The sequence below is a fragment of the Halyomorpha halys genome, unplaced genomic scaffold, assembly GCF_000696795.3.
Source record: "Halyomorpha halys isolate HHAL.00 unplaced genomic scaffold, Hhal_1.1 Scaffold423.1, whole genome shotgun sequence".
In the NCBI taxonomy this organism is placed as follows: Eukaryota; Metazoa; Arthropoda; class Insecta; order Hemiptera; family Pentatomidae; genus Halyomorpha; species Halyomorpha halys.
In genome coordinates, this window is record NW_027105827.1 from 1057491 (window position 1) to 1074001 (window position 16511).

At 30.5% G+C, this 16511-nt stretch overlaps 1 protein-coding gene across 2 annotated transcripts in view; it reads left to right on the plus strand.

Annotated features, from left to right (window-relative positions):
• Positions 1 to 16511, plus strand: part of LOC106682551 (T-box transcription factor TBX20) — a 118302-nt gene that overhangs the window by 81530 nt on the left and 20261 nt on the right. For both annotated transcript variants that reach the window (XM_067053545.1, XM_067053544.1), the window contains exon 4: positions 5412 to 5576. In XM_067053545.1, the coding sequence (XP_066909646.1) occupies positions 5412 to 5576 (165 nt within the window). The remainder of the gene's footprint in view (positions 1 to 5411; positions 5577 to 16511) is intronic.

The window sequence follows — 16511 nt, forward strand, 5'->3', positions numbered from 1 at the left end:
TAATTTAAGAAAATTTAACATTCTTTATTTGAAGAATTTTTTTTGCTTTTGGTGTTCATTGTACATACAATCCCTCATAACTCCTCTACATTTTATCCAATCCAACCTACGTTAATACAACCGTTAGAAAGCTGAATGTCTGCTCTTTTAATTTACACTTTCATGGTTATTATATGTCAATCGATTTGGTGGAGTAAAAAATATATTACTGTCTACGAATGAAATTTTGAGCTTTTAGCCAATGTACTTTTAGAATTAGCAAAAACATTGTGTATTCATAAGTAATTGATGTCACTTAATCATAAAAATAATGTACACGTAAATGTTTAATTTTAAATAAATACAAAAATTGATATTAAACTTTCAATTCAATCTATATTCATCCTCATATAATAAATAGGGCAATAGCGAAGCATTCCTGTATCAAGGACCCTTATATATCTAATACATATTACAAAATAAAAGTATATCTCACTGATATACATATATCTTGTAATATGTATGTATTAACCAAATATAAAAATAAAGGAGGTTACGAAAAAAAAAAATTCTCGAGTCTGCTACTTATGTACATGTGTACATCTGTTTCTGAGGGTCAAATTCACTAAATTGTATTAGAAAAAAGAACTATTTTATGGAATAAACACATTTAAATAAATGTAGAAACATAAGACATTATTCACATTGTATCTGTAAATAAAGTAACGATTGGTAATAGATTTCACTATCGTTTAACGTGGACTATCAAACGTTTTATCTTGGATATTTTTTTATCCATTATTTCGAAAGATAACATAACCCCTTATGAAGGAGAAATAGAAATTATGATGATGATATCAGCATTCTTTGTAGTATTTTTTTTTGTTTTATATAAAATTTATAATTCGGGAAAGTTTTGCAGAGTCGATCAAATTGGATCAATTGCCAAGTGTTGTTCACTAAAACTCGCGTCCACTTAGTTTCGAATAAGCGACCTCAATGGGCATAGAGCAACAGACGTTATGACGAAAATGGGTTAATCTTCGTATAGCCATCAAGAAGCCATTCTCCTGTAATCTAATTGAAAGTCCTATTGCGAGATATTAGTGCGAATCGCCTTGAGTAAGCTCCAGGGCGGCTTTCATAAAGTTAATTTCAAGTAAGCTACTCATCTCATCAACTGTTGAGGTTCCTTTATAAAATATTCCTTTTTTTTTTTTTTTAACCGTTACTCGAATGAAACTGATATATAAATAGTAATCTAAAAGTTACTATTATAAAAACCATCTTTGTTACTGAAATCATTTCTCAGTGTTTAAGAATTTTTTTCATACATTTCTGCATTAATAAGCTGATTGGTAGTTGACAATTAACTATGAGGTCTTGAAAGTTGAATAATATTAAAAAATAAATAAATACCACTACAACCCACAAAGGGTCAGGGCTGCACTACTTTGTAAGGAAGTACGTACAGTTACCTCCTCTCACAATCGTTGGTCTAGGATTGTGAGAGGAGGTGGTTTGGTCAGAAACATGCTCGATTTTTGCCTAATTAAGGGTACTTGATATGAGGAAGGGTAGAACTCGAAGGGCACCTGAATACTGGGCTGACTCACGGCTATGGTGAAACAGAAAATAATTATCTGCCACAAACGGATTCTAACCCGCATCATTGGAGTTTGTATAGCAATATTTATTACTGCCTTGCTTTAAGAGTGGCATATTTGACAAAAAAATATTTTTTATTTGACTGTATCATAAACTGGAGTTGGTTTGTGACAGCTCTACTACCTTCGGGATAGGCTGTTGGAAAACCTCGTAAATGAAAATAATCCGGCTATGATACTATCTTTGGAGCACTTCTAAATTCAAATAAAATGATTGAATTTTTATTTGTCTGATTATTAAAGCAAAGTAGCAATATGTGAGAGCGTGGAACAATTAGTTAACTTCATCTTAAAATAGCATTATGCGAAAAAAACATCCGAAAAAATCGGCTTTTTCCGTTGGAATCAGATATTTCTATTTTTTGTTTATTTATTTATAAAATGTATTAATATTTTGTGTTTATCTATTAATTATTACCACTGAAATGAAAGCTGTTTATACTGTTTTCAAATAAACAAAATTAAAGAATTTTTTTTTTTTAAATTCATTATTTAAGCCTTGTAACAAGCTCTTTCAATGAGGATAAAACCTAGTTGACAAGGCAAGCTCAATCAAAATCGATAGAGAAATCGAAAAATGTGAAAAATCTATTTTATTATGTGGCACATCCGGACAGTCGATTTTATCATATCCCAGCCGTATAACCACTTTAAATATGTAATTTCAGTTTCATAATACTTTTCATTTTTAAACTAGGCTGTTTACAGGGACACACATTTTCGCACAGACCTTTTTCGAGAAAAGGCTTTTTGAACAAAGGGAAACCCAGACATGGAAAACATATTTCCGTCGAAAAGTCGAGTGTAAAATTTTGCACTATGGTAATATTTTCCCTTACTGTACAATATATATCTAGTTTGGGCTGTTTGTAGTAGTGGTAGTTAGTACGCCATCTTTGACTACCTTGTGACTGCAGCGACGCCGATTCGAATCCAGCCTGGGAGTTGACTTTCACTTTTATGACGGTCCAACGAAATGAAAACTTGAATCCCGACCATGGTTAGAATAGGGTGGTACCCTGTAGATAACCCCCTGTATGTCAGAATCGACCAGGAAAGGGGTCCTATAACTAAAAAATAAATTAAATATATATGTAAGTAAAAGTAAAAATGAATTATAATAATAACTTACAATATATTATAACATATATAACACTACATAATATTTTTATAATACCCATACATTCATCATTTATTAAAATAGGCACGTTATTCCATATAATGTGGTCATGACATGCTACCTTATTTGCTCCGAAATAACAACGTTACCTCCCCTCCCTTTTCATCACAACATTGCAGAATTATATCGTTTGCAAAAACTTTATTTGTATTGACTTTAAAAAAATTAACTGATCGCCATCTTCACTAATACCAGGCTATTATCCATTATCGGGGGAAAATACGGTCTAAATATATCTCTTTGGTAGAATAATAATTACATGTGAGTATTTTTCCATGTAGTTACAAGCAGGGACAAACCATTAAGATGGATATTGAATAGCCTAAGATAAGTCTAATAACGGTGCCAACAATCCTAACGGCCCATTTGTGAATTGGATGGCCGCAGCGAAGGCTACGGGGTAAACATTATGGCCGAAATGGTGATGATGATGGCTCAACAATTAGCATGGAGTTTAAAACGAGTATCAATGCCGCAAAAAAATCAAATCGCACGAGCACTAAATGCTACCTTATCATCATTTCCTATTCCACTATCATTGAGATAGCAAATTTATCGAAAATACCAATTTTCGATTCACCAAGGACTTAGATCGTGTTCCATGATACTGATAGAATTTAAAGATGTTAGGGCGAATATTGGACTTAGTAGTACCTCAAACAAAAACCTATCCTACTAAAACCAAGAGTCAGAGGTTCAATCCTTTGTTGTATCAAGTACTGTACCTTGAACAACGGTTGAACAAGCAGATGATTGTTTTAAGATATGCTCGACCGCCAGGTTTTTCCCCGATTATGGCTGCCTACTTTATAGAGTGTGTCCCTCGAGGGCTCCCTAAATCACTGGATTGACTCTTGAGTACAAAAAAAAAATATATATATAATTATCTGCCACAGCAGGATTCGAACCCGGGTCCAGTAGTAAGTTCCAAAGCGCTTTACTCACTGAGCTACTCCGCTCCCTCAGTACCTGAAGTAAGTGGGTATGATATTGTCAGTAAACTACAGCTGACTTTTCACATTATTTATCTACATTAAAATCTATTTTCTATTGAATTGTTCGTTAAGATTTTCAAAAACACCAAAGTAGTAATTTCTTTAAAATATTAAATTTTTTTTTAAACTTCCATATTTTCTTTTAATTTAATCTCTTCATATTGATTTTCTATACATAATTTTAATTAATAGCTCTACATTGTTGTGTATCTTGCTTATTTAACAACACGAAGCGTACCCCTCAATCCGCAATTGGACATATATACACTACAAAATATTAATTTTTATCATTTTTCAAATAATAATCATCAATACACTTCAAATACATTTTTTTTATCTTGACAAAACATTTTTTTTTCTACATACATATATTTGTTTTCCTCCTCACAAAGCCAAATTTACCGATTGATCCAATTCATTATTCCTCCTGTTTCACTCCTTCAAAATTCTTGAATCACTATCCAGTGATTCGCAACAGCCTTTTGATCAATTAAGTATATTAATAGAAATCATCAATAGATTGCAACGCATAAATAAAGCAGAAAAGAACAAAACACAGCAGTAGAACTGTTTACTAAAATTTATAAAAGAAAAATTATTTGCTTGAAATAGAAAAGGTTTTACCAAGTACTTTATTCTAGTTTATCTCAAACGGATTCTTCACTGCCACAAATAATTAGCTTTATCACATACATTTTCTTGTCATGTAAAAAGAGAGAAAATAAGTTTCCTCTGTATCAATTCTGACTCCAGACTCAGAATTGGCTTCTGAGTTTGGCTTCCTCAGGCTCCACGACCATAAAAGTGGAAATCTTAATTTAATGTTTTTATAAATGTTAAACCAATATACTTAGTGTAAACCTTAAACTTAGAGTCCCTGATAAGCATAAAACGTATACCAGTAATAAAAATATAAGTGGTTTTTATAAAATGTTGTAATAAATGAATGAAACTGTGGTGTAAATAGAATTATTTATTATTCCAAGAGAAAATTTCATTGATACATGCCATCAATTTTGATGGTTCTTTTTGTCTTTTTTTAATAAAATAGTTTTTGCCCCCCCCCCTCCTTTCAAATGCCCCTGCGAACTTGTTTGTGTATCTATCACTTCCCCATAAACTTCAGAGGGGTACTATAATCTTGCTACCAAACCGGTTATCGAAAAATCTTAAAAACCTTGCGGCCATCTTGGGACCGGCATATCTTGTCTATTCAATGCTCTATTTCGGAACCCCTTGAATCTAAATATACTTTCTTATACCCTCTCGAATTTAAAGATTTGATTTTAGGTAATTTTTTTAATCTCTTTTCTTAGGAAATTACATCTGTAGTCAGATAATTTACTTTGTATTCTACTGTATTTGTTGTAAAAAACAACCACCGTAATTTGTATGTATGTCAATGACGTCATTGACTACGAAAGGGGTATTAAATAATTAATAAAATTTTGATATTTTCTCTCGGTTAATTTAATTTTAAATCCTCCCTTATCTCAAGAAACTTGCTGGGATATTTTTTAAATCATATTAAACCTCACCTGATCTCTAACTCGCCAATACTCAATAATTCACAAAGTGTCTCCTTTTCAGCTCATCCTCAACTCGATGCACAAGTACCAGCCTAGGATACACTTGGTGAAGAGACCAGAAGGTGGCGCGACAGCCCCGATCACAGACCTCGAACAGGAACAGTACAAGACATTCGTCTTCCCCGAGGCAATCTTCACAGCGGTTACCGCCTACCAGAACCAGCTGGTGAGTTTAATCATTCTTATTATTTATTTATAGTTTATTACAATTTTATGTATTTTGTTACTAATTTGTGTATATAATTGCTAAAGGAAATGTTTGGATATTACATTAGTTAAGTTAAGCCAATAATTTTGCCCCAACTATAATATTCGCTAGGGACAGTAATATATATAATATAATATATAATATATAACATATATGTCTTGAAAAGAAAAAGTGAATGATGAATGTAGAGTAGATGGAAAGTTAATTAACCAGGCAGTCATAAGTTAATGGCGTCTGTTATCATCACGTGCTTCCTATTGAGATAATGAATTAATACCTGTTACTCTGTTTCATCACTTCTAAGAAGATCTAAATTGCAGTACAGCTTAAAGAAATACTATATCAAGGTAGGATCAGATATAGAAAAGTTTTAGTTAGTTTACTTTGGGAAAAAAATTGGTGGGAAGGTAAAGTACTGTGATAAGTACAATTAATAAGTTCTGTGGTTTCTAAGAGGTTAAAAAAAAAATATTATTTTTTTTAAATTTACATAAATAAATGTTTTAGTAGTATTAATTTTAGTTTTGAAATAAAAATAAATTTCTCATAAATGTATATTAAAAAAATCAAATTAAAATTACTCTGTAACCCATAAAGGATAATAGATTTAGTAATTAGAAAGGAAGTACTTGTACTAGATCATCGGTTGTGCAAGGAGGTGATTTGGAGATGATCACGCTCAACTGCCAGATTTTTACCCAATTAAGTGTTCCCACTTCATGAGGCTGGGTGGTTTCCGTACGGGTCCGGAACCCATTGTAGACTCGCGGCTACAGTGAGGCAGAAAATAATTATCTGCCATGGGCTGTTTCGAACCCGTATCACTGAGCTATCCCGATATAATTGTAATTATAACATTATTTAATGATTGCCTCTAAGTTAAGAAGTCTAGTAGTCACTTCATGCGGATATCTCCTTCAAGACAAATAAATTTCCTACACCAAGTTTTCTTTAGATTTAATGTTTTGTCATTTTATTTGTTTATTAACCGTCACCAATTTCGTATTCTCCTATAATTTTTGTTTATAAAACAATTGAAAAACAATTTTTTTAATTGATAATTAAAAACTGTAAACAAGTGTTCTTTAATACAACTAAATTTTCAACAATATAACTCAATTTGGAGGGGCTGTAGTGGTATAAAAAACCTTAAAAGCATACCATTTGGATAGTAAAAAAATTGAATCAAGTCCACCACCACTTGTATGGTATTTTTATGCATAGAATAATTGCTGAAATATCTACAAACCGATTTTCAGCTCATTTGATTAGAAGGAGACTACTAGTGATAATGGGAAGAATATAAAATGTAATCTCATCCTCAGCCCGATGGCCTTTGCAGTGCCAAAGTCTATTATTAAAAAAAAATAATATTCCGTCTGATATATAAAATTAACCATTGATTTGTGAAGAAATAATCCATAGGTCCAATAATGCTCCTTTTTTCGATGTAGCCTTTCTTGGTGAATTATCATAAAGCTATTGTGAAAATGGGTTTGAAACTATTGAATAGAATGGGTATGCCGTTTATAATGGAAGGATTGGTTTCTATTCTGGGTTAAATAAAAAACATTTTTTTTATTTAATAAAAACCATTTTTTTTTTCGTAGGATAATTCATATTATAAGAATTGGATTGACTTCTATAGAGCCCTAAATCTCGGCTCAAGTTCAAAATGCACACATACATTCGATTATTGCTATTTAAATGATGTAATGATGCGATATAATTAAATAAATGTTTAGGGCTTTTTTCTAGTATTGAATCCTTATATACCCGAATGAACTTTGGAATGGATTCTGTTATTAGAGCAATTTGGACCTATATAAGGGTAACTTACCTATTTTCTAACCATGGGGGGTGGTCAAGTTTTCATTTCGTGGGACCGCCACATAAAAAAATTCGACCCCTCGGCGGGATTCGAACTGGCGCCGCTGCAGTCATGAGGCAGTCGCTTAACTCAGCTACAAATGGCCCAAAATTTATCTTTCTTTTTTTATTTTTTAACCAACCTATAAGTCGATCCCTCAGGCCTTATTGGAACCAGTACCGCTACAGCTCCTAGGTTGTAGTGACCTGCGTCTCTCCTTCCTGAGCTAACGGCCCTACATTTATCATCTCTTCCCGGATATTGTAAATAATTATTTGTTGTGTCGTGGGGCTCCCCCCAGTCTCTATAATGTTGATATCCTTAATTGAGATGAAAAACTGACTGTTGGGAGTGATTAAACTCCTTCCTAAGAAATTACTGAACCAAAAGTTTTTACGTAAGTTATGAAAAATAGACAGTTTTGGATTTCAGTAAATTAACCTAGAATTGATTATGTAAATTTCCTAAAGAGATGGGACCAACATGATTATAGTTTCTGTGCTATCTAGCTCATAGCTTTTTATCCCAGCTTTCTATTTCAATTTGAAATTCTAACAGGCCCTCGGACCCATTGTCTTGTTAATACTTACTGTGAGTGTCCCTTGCCTTTGTTCTCAAACGATGTTAATACTGGAACATGTGAGAGTACTCTTTTGAACCCATGCCGCGGTAGGCACCATTGTCAATGATTCGTTCCCGTCCTGGAGAGGACATCATTATCATGTAAGCTATGGAATTACAGTAAGAGACCTTCTAAATTACAGATAAACCTTTCCAACAGACAATGGCATTACAAAGAAGAGATGGCAATAAATTACTTAATGGCCACTTCAACAGATCTTTTCATTCACCGATGCTCGATGATTCCTAGGATGAAATCGTTTATAAGACGAATCAATTATGATAAGAGAAGAATCAATTACAGTTTGTGGACAGCTGTAGTCTTCAAGACTAGGTGACTCAAGTGTTCTGGCTCGTCATATTGTTGAAAATTGTTGTAAGAACTTCCGATCGCCCCCTTAATTCGTATCATATATTAATTAATACGAATTTACGAAATTAGTTTTTAAGCTGTTTCGGATTCCTGGAAACCACCTTCTGACTTAGTACAGAATTATTTAAAGTTTAACTTCAATAAAGAATTTACATTTTTTAATAAACAAAAAAAAAAATAAAATAGCAAATTAAATTTCTGTGATGGCATCTTCTAGATATAAGTTATTTTTGGAATCAGGCATTTTATGTAAGTGAAGCCTTATCAATTAATTGATACGTGTAGCCAGTATGTTTCTTCATGTATCACACAAATGTTAAATGTGATATAAAATTGTGAAATATGGTAAACAAGATTGGATGTGAATTCCAAATCGAAAAAAAAAAAACAAGTAAATAAAAAAAAACATGAAACTATGAAAGCCTTATATTGCTTCCAGACTTTAGAAAATAATAAAGAATAAATTAATGATTCAGATCTATAATGAAATGAATAATAGACATATATTTTTGGTTTTTCAAGGGACGCATTATTCTTCGTAGAAATAATTCCATTTTTGGAGGTTTTTTTACCAAAAATAAAATAAAATAAATTATAATATTTATAGTTGGGCTAAAAGTGAACAAGTTAGAAATTGTTGAGCTGTTTGTAGTTTTTACCATTAAGGTGCTATTTTTCTAGAAATAATGTTTTATACATTTACTAAAAGTGGTCTCCACTAAACAAATATTTTTTGAAATGGGTTTTCTCAAATGTTAAAAACGGCTATAAAATAAAGAAAATAAATACAACTAGAACAAAGATTACTCAATTCTATTGTTGAAAATTTTAGGTATTTAGTCTTTATACTCCTTTACAGAAAATGTCAAAATATGAAAAAAAAAAATTAATAAAAACATGAAAGACCTGCGACTTTCGCGCTTTAGATGTGAAACTTATTAGATTTTAGCATTTGTTGAAGATTTTATTTCAGGATTAGAAAACGCAATTTGATTACGGGAAACCTCTCTGAATAAAATGAAATATCTCTAATCAATTTTCATCGGTGCGCTGAGAAGGGAATTTCGGGTTTATGATAGCTGAAGGTTTGTGATAAATATAATTAGGTCTAAATTTAAATTTTAAATGTAAATTTTCTAAGTAACGATTGTTTACTGTGTCGATGGAAGTACCTGATCTGGTTGTTGACGGTCTAATAGTGGTTGAACGTTATATGTGTTAAAGTTGATTTAGAAATCAATTGTCATATAATGGAAATAATTAAGCAATAACTAAAAATAAAAATTAATGTATACGTGATGAAATTTATAACTACGTAAGTGAATTCTGAATAGTAATGAATAAAAAATAAGTAGATACCTGATATGTGTATACGTTTTAAAAGTATTTATTAAAAAATTGAAGTAAAATATTGAATCTTGAGTACATGATGTCCAAGGAGTTTGGGGTGAGGATCCGACAGTGCCTCTCTAGTAGTCAATTATTATTTATTTTGTGGTGGTTCTTAGAAATTAATCTTGATATCTCTATTATGGAACTGCATAAGACTTTAATGGAAGTTTTGAGCCAAAAAAAAAAACGAATATAATTAAAAACAAATTTAAACTTAAAGTAAAATAATATTTTTAACGCAATCATTCCTATTAACAACATTTACATTCGGCCTGGGAAACTCCGAACCAAGCTGTTCCTCCCACTTGAGGAGAAATGAGCAGGACTCCGGAAGATCCCGGCGCTTCTCTCTCAACCTTGTCAGTGGCATTAAAAGCCGTTGGAGAATGAGTTAAGGCCCTATCCGCAGAATTTCAACTAAACGAGCTTTATGACGATGAAAACTGATAAAAACATACCTATAATAAACAACCCTGACAATGAATACCGAGAGAGAGAGAATACTTTATTTATCTATGGTGCCTAAATACATCAGGTTGCTATCTCACATAGCATACTTATCAATCCGTAATCGGACATATATAAATTACACATACATGGTATAATCAGATATAAAGAGATATAACAAACAATTTTTTCCCCCTACAGTTTCCTTTTACAATCAATTTCGGTCTGTACAACAAATACAAATGTTTCAATTCATTCATATTTTTCTTTCTCATTTCTGCTCCTCCAATTTCACCATTTCACAAGTTTTTAATTCATCCGATCAACAAATTCGCTCTCCGGAATTCACCCTCCTAGATCCTCTTCAGTGACCCGCTAAACAAATTCAATATTAGACGGCAATGTGAGATCAGACCATCATTCATAGTCACATCAGTAGATCAGTTTACCAAAAACAAACAAATAGGTACATTTTACGAGAATAAGACTAACTATAAAAAGAAATTATATTAGGAATCTAAAAGTACCCCATTTTTTATTCTTCTGGCCAAATTTCAGGAGGATCGACATCACCTTCGCAATGATTAAGCCATTGTATTCTCACTTCCTGATGTGCAACATTCCATGGCTATAGTAAGATTTACAATTCGCTTCTACTGCTTCAGTTCCTCCCTCTGATAGGACACCTACAGACTGAGCGGAGTGAAAGATGAACGGTCCCCGTTGACAGAGATGCAGGATGGCAACGGCCCAAGACTGAGCGATGGTCGGTTAACGATCGTTAGAGTTACCTGAAATAGCCACTCCTCACCTGTCCTAATTATCTTTATCATCAGTACTCCAGAGTCGCCTCGTTTCCTCCAATTAAACCACTCTCCGTTCACTATTTGTATTCCCCCTCCGCCCTTCCTCTGAAATATACTGTCCCGACAATGGAGGAAGGAAGTACCTTGATATAATTATATCTCCTTTCTTCATTCCTTGGGAAAAGGACGAGAATCTTCACAATCTTATTGAAACTAACGCCTTAATATTCAACATAACCCTATGTGGTTCAACAATGATATCTAATTTTATAATCCAGAGGTGGCTTATTGTTTTCGATATTTAAACATTCAGTTAGGAGTTTTACCAGGATAGACAAATCCAAGTAGTTCAATAAAATAAGTTGACCCAGAAGTAATTGTAAAGTGATGCCTACCAATGGATTCTAAATATTTAGTCAATTTAAAAAGTTTTGAAATCTTTAAAATTATATTTTTTGTGGTACATTTTTTCAAATGATGAGACACAATATTTTATGAATATATTTTGGTGAATATCATAACAACTACTATTTATATAAAAATAATAATTCTAAAGTATTTCTTTAAAATAAAATAAATTGTATTCAATTTAGTTTCAACACTCTTTATTAATATTAAAAATGTCGAAAAACGTTTCGGCCAACCTAGCCATCATCATGGACATTCTTGACTATAAATTCACACCTTACCTATAACTATTAAAATTTTTTTGCAGATTATTCTGCCCAAGAATAATAAAATTAGTCAAATTAACCTATGCATTATTTCATTTAAATAAAAATACTTTCAATTGAAATTAATATAAACACTGATTTCACTCACAAATCAATAATATTTTTATAAAATAAAATAATATTGTTGATTAGTGATATCAGTGTTTTGATTAATTACAATTAACAGTAAGACAGTATATATACACGAAATAAGAGTAAACTGTAAAGTAAATTATTATTTTATTCATTTTCACATAATCATATTTAGCTACATCTTGGTTTACTTGTATTTCATGCTACATAATCTCTTACTTTGTAACATTATTTTAGTTGTTTGTATCATTTTTAGCCTAAATGATGCCTTGCAACGTAGGACGAAACGTTGCCTCATAATAAATAGTTTTATTACAATTTGATTTATTTTTACCGCACCCGGATCATATTCCTTCTTCCAAAAAAAAATTAAATAAAAAAGTTAATACAAAAATTATATAGTTGTAACTAAAATTTAAGAATTGAAATATACTTAATTAAGAAAAAACATCTATATAAATGTTGATTAGCGGTGAGCAATCCTACAAATTATTAATCAAACAGAAATGTAAAATGGGCTAGTTATAGATTCTCAGCGGTAATTGAATGTATAGCCCCGGCTAATTGAATATAGTCCTCAAACTATGATTAGTCATAGACTATTCAATAATCAATTTTTATCAGGCAGGAAGCAGGCAGCCAATCGAAAACCGATTACCTTTAATAAATACACGATGTGGGGGTGGAACTAAGGGATGCCTCTTAATTCTTCCTTAAATAAACTCTGAATTATAGATAGCGTTGCTTGATGAATAAGAATGAAACAATCAGTCGAAAATGGAGTGTCCGAGCATCACCATTGCCTTAGGATTTATTTTTCCATTATCTGTTTTAAAAGCTTTTCAAATGACTTCGGAGAATTTTTACTGCATACGCTTAATGAATCCCAAGCAGTACCTCTCATACACATTTCTGTAATTTTTTTAGAGAAATAAGATCAGTTTTGATTCATTAACTTAGTATTATAAAAAAAAAAATACTTTGAATGAATATTAATTGATATATATTTTATATAGAATTATAATATTCAATGAGTTGAAGCGAAGTTCTTATTAAGGACAACTGCTAGTCCATAAAATATTCTCACTCTGCATCCAATTCAAAGTTGTCAACTCAAAGCGTGTTTAAAAATGGCACTCATCAGAAGAGGGTAATGCATATTCAGAAATGGTATTATTTGAAGACATAACGATCTTTTTACTTTCAAATACAGGTTTTCTGAGACATTCCACTTTTTTCTTCCCAAATAACCTTTTTATCTTACTTCTTAAGCCCTTCTAAAGGCAAATAATGTAAGTATTTTTTTTTTAATACAGTAATAAAGCAACTTTGACTGTCTTAATCTATTACAAATAAAAAAAAGGACACAAACGGCTTATTCCGATGAAATACCGGGAAATCATTTTAGTTTTTTTCTGTAAAATTTTTGAAAATGGATTGAGTCTTTTGCTACATATTTAGAAACACTTGTATATTTTCACAAATGTCCGATCCTCTTTTTGGTTAAATTATTCAATCTATAACTTCGAATAATGGAACATTTTTGGTTAGAGAATTCAGTAAGATTTAAGGTTGGAATAACAATTTCAATTTCTGTATTGAACAACAACTTAAGCCTCCCTTACAGGCAGACCCTTATTGATTTTTTCATAGAAATAAATAAAAATAAATAATAAAATAAATGCTTGTCAATATATTAGTAGAAAGATATTTTTTCTTATTATTTAAATTTCTTTTCATTTTAATAAATATCTATTTTTATTATATCCATCAGAATATTATAATATCCATAGATAACTTTGGAAATTGAAATACTATTTAATTCAATTGTTTTAGATAATGATGTATTTATTCTCTATCAAGCTGATTTATCTTTTTATTATTTTAATGTTTGAACTTAAATTGTTGCTTGATTTATAGTTGCTCTTTTTATAATATATAAAAAACGAAACAAACAGGTTACAAATACAGATCTATCTTTTTATTCCCCTTACCATCTCAATATTTTATTTGTGTAATATTTTGGGCGCCGTGTGCTTCAACATTAACCTGAGGCTCCATTCTTTTATGATTTACAATTTTCGAAAATTCTGATATTTTTTTAAATATGTCTTAACTTGGTTATGAAATTTAGTGTCTTTTCGAATTAAATTTTCTAGGCCTTTTAATTAATTCTCCTTGCTCCTTTGTGTAATTCAATTTATATGTTTTGTCGTCTGCTGTTTCGTGTAGTGGGTGTATGTTAGTGGTAACACCTCTCCTCTCAATATAAATTCAAGGAAAGGTAAAAAGGCAATATTTTATCTTTAATCATACAGAAAAAGGTTTCAATATTTATACATCTGTTTGTCTAGAATATTCTATAATATCCAGAAACTATTTTTAGTACAAATACATTTTTATCATGACTTTCTTTATGATATATTTTAACGGAATCAATTAACCTTAAGATAATTAAAATGCGATGGGCATAAGTATTTGATTAAAAATTGAATAATGTTTGACCAACTATTAAGTATTTTGAAACATTTTATCCTTCCCTAAAGGCGTTTTTACACAAATTAATTGGATGAAAGAAAAAAAAGCTGAAATTTACTCTGTATATTAAAATATTTTAATTTTCCCAGCTCACTTCGACTTACCTATTATGACTACTAACACGATCAAATATAAATATATTTTATAATCTATAAATAAAATTTTAGTAGTTATTATTAGTAAACTCAAATCTTTCAATTTTTTTTTTATTTTTCCAATCCTTATGTGGAGGATGACAACTGCACTACCCTTCCCATGGCAAAGTCCCTGTCCGTAAAATATCACATTGTTCATTCTAGATTCTAATTCTAACATATGATAAATTCTAGATCAGCATTCCAAAAAAATTATTTTACAATTGCTTATTCCAACTTTTTCATCTTTTATGTAAAAAAAAGAAAAGAAAGATAAATAAAAATGTTTATGTTATAAAAACAAAAAATGATAAAACAAAAAAAAAATCGTATATTATTAACTGTTATGAATTATAAGTTTACTCGACTATTCCTATATTTTATAAGATTTAAAAAATTATCTGACTTGATTTAAGTATGCTGTTTATTTAGCAACCCAATACAGTTCGGCATCACAACTTTAATGAATAAAGAGTTTCTCCCTCCTTTAAAAATCATCATCTATGCAAGCTTTATTCCTCCAGAAATGTCGAGCTTTATATAGTCCAGAAATAACTTAATAGTAGTAGTATTCTACGGTCCACTAAACCTAGTAATGATAATTTAATCTTTTATTAAGTGATTTGCATTATTTAGTAAAATAAGTAATTATTAACTATTAATTATCTCAGAATAAAATTAACACTAACTAAAAAAAAAAGACTGATACAAGTTACTGATGTGTATTACTTCGTACTACAGCGGAATTACAACATATAATTACCAATAAATTGATCTCATGCGCATAATCTGAAGATTAGCTCATGAAGGCATGTCTTAGTGTTTTAAAATATGTCATTAGTGTTTGTATTTATATTTTATGAACCAGTAAAATATATATAATACAAAGTAGTAAATTTAAATGTTTGTTACAGTCAGTGTATAATTAAATACATATCGTTTATTAAAGGCATTTGTCATACAGTAATTATTAAAACGGGGGTATAAAATGATAATGCTTTCCCAACAGTATCAATTACTATAAGGTAAACAATTAAATATTTATTGAAGGTTTTGTAGCCCAAAAAACAGTATTTTTTTTCTATAATTTCCTTTAACTTAGAGATGAAGTTGGGGGGGGGGGACTACAAGAAGTATCTTCTTAGGTTATTCTTTGCATTGTTTATTTTATATTATAGCTATTTTTATTTCGTCTTTTCGTTCATTTGTATATAATTTTATTTTCACTTATATTTACATAATTTTAATCCTACCTTAATTTATCTTTTTTTACCTCATTTTCCTACAGTACAAGAGCCCATGAGGAGAAAAATGGCAGTTATTTCACCCCAAATTTTTGATTACTTCAATTGAAACTATTCAATTAAAAATTATCTTAAACAATTCACATTTCAAACTGACCACGGAATAAAAATAATCCATGTCAAGATTTTATACGTGGAATAATGAATAACGTTTTTTACTATATTTTATCTTTGCAATATTCCATAATTACTACAGTCATTAATAAATTTTGAATCCTATTCTTAGAAACTCTTTCGAAACTTGAATATGTCAAATTTATTAGTTCTGCATAATGTCAATATACGAGAGTGAAGTATTTTTTTCTGATCAATCTAATCTTTTTTTTCTCAATTTTTACTTAATTCATTCTATTGTGATTTATAATTTTAGTTTTGGTAGATTTAGATCCTCCATTGAGCTAACTGTATATAAAATGAAAGTATTTGCACTCTTTGGGATTATAAAAGCCCTTTATACGATAAGTAGTATTATTCAAAATTATGGTATTTTTAAAAATTACAAGAAATATTTTATCTGCTGTCTTTGAGTTTGTAATAGGATCATAATTTTTGACGTGACAACGTCTTATAAATCATTTTGCGGGATGCCATGTTAGAAAAAG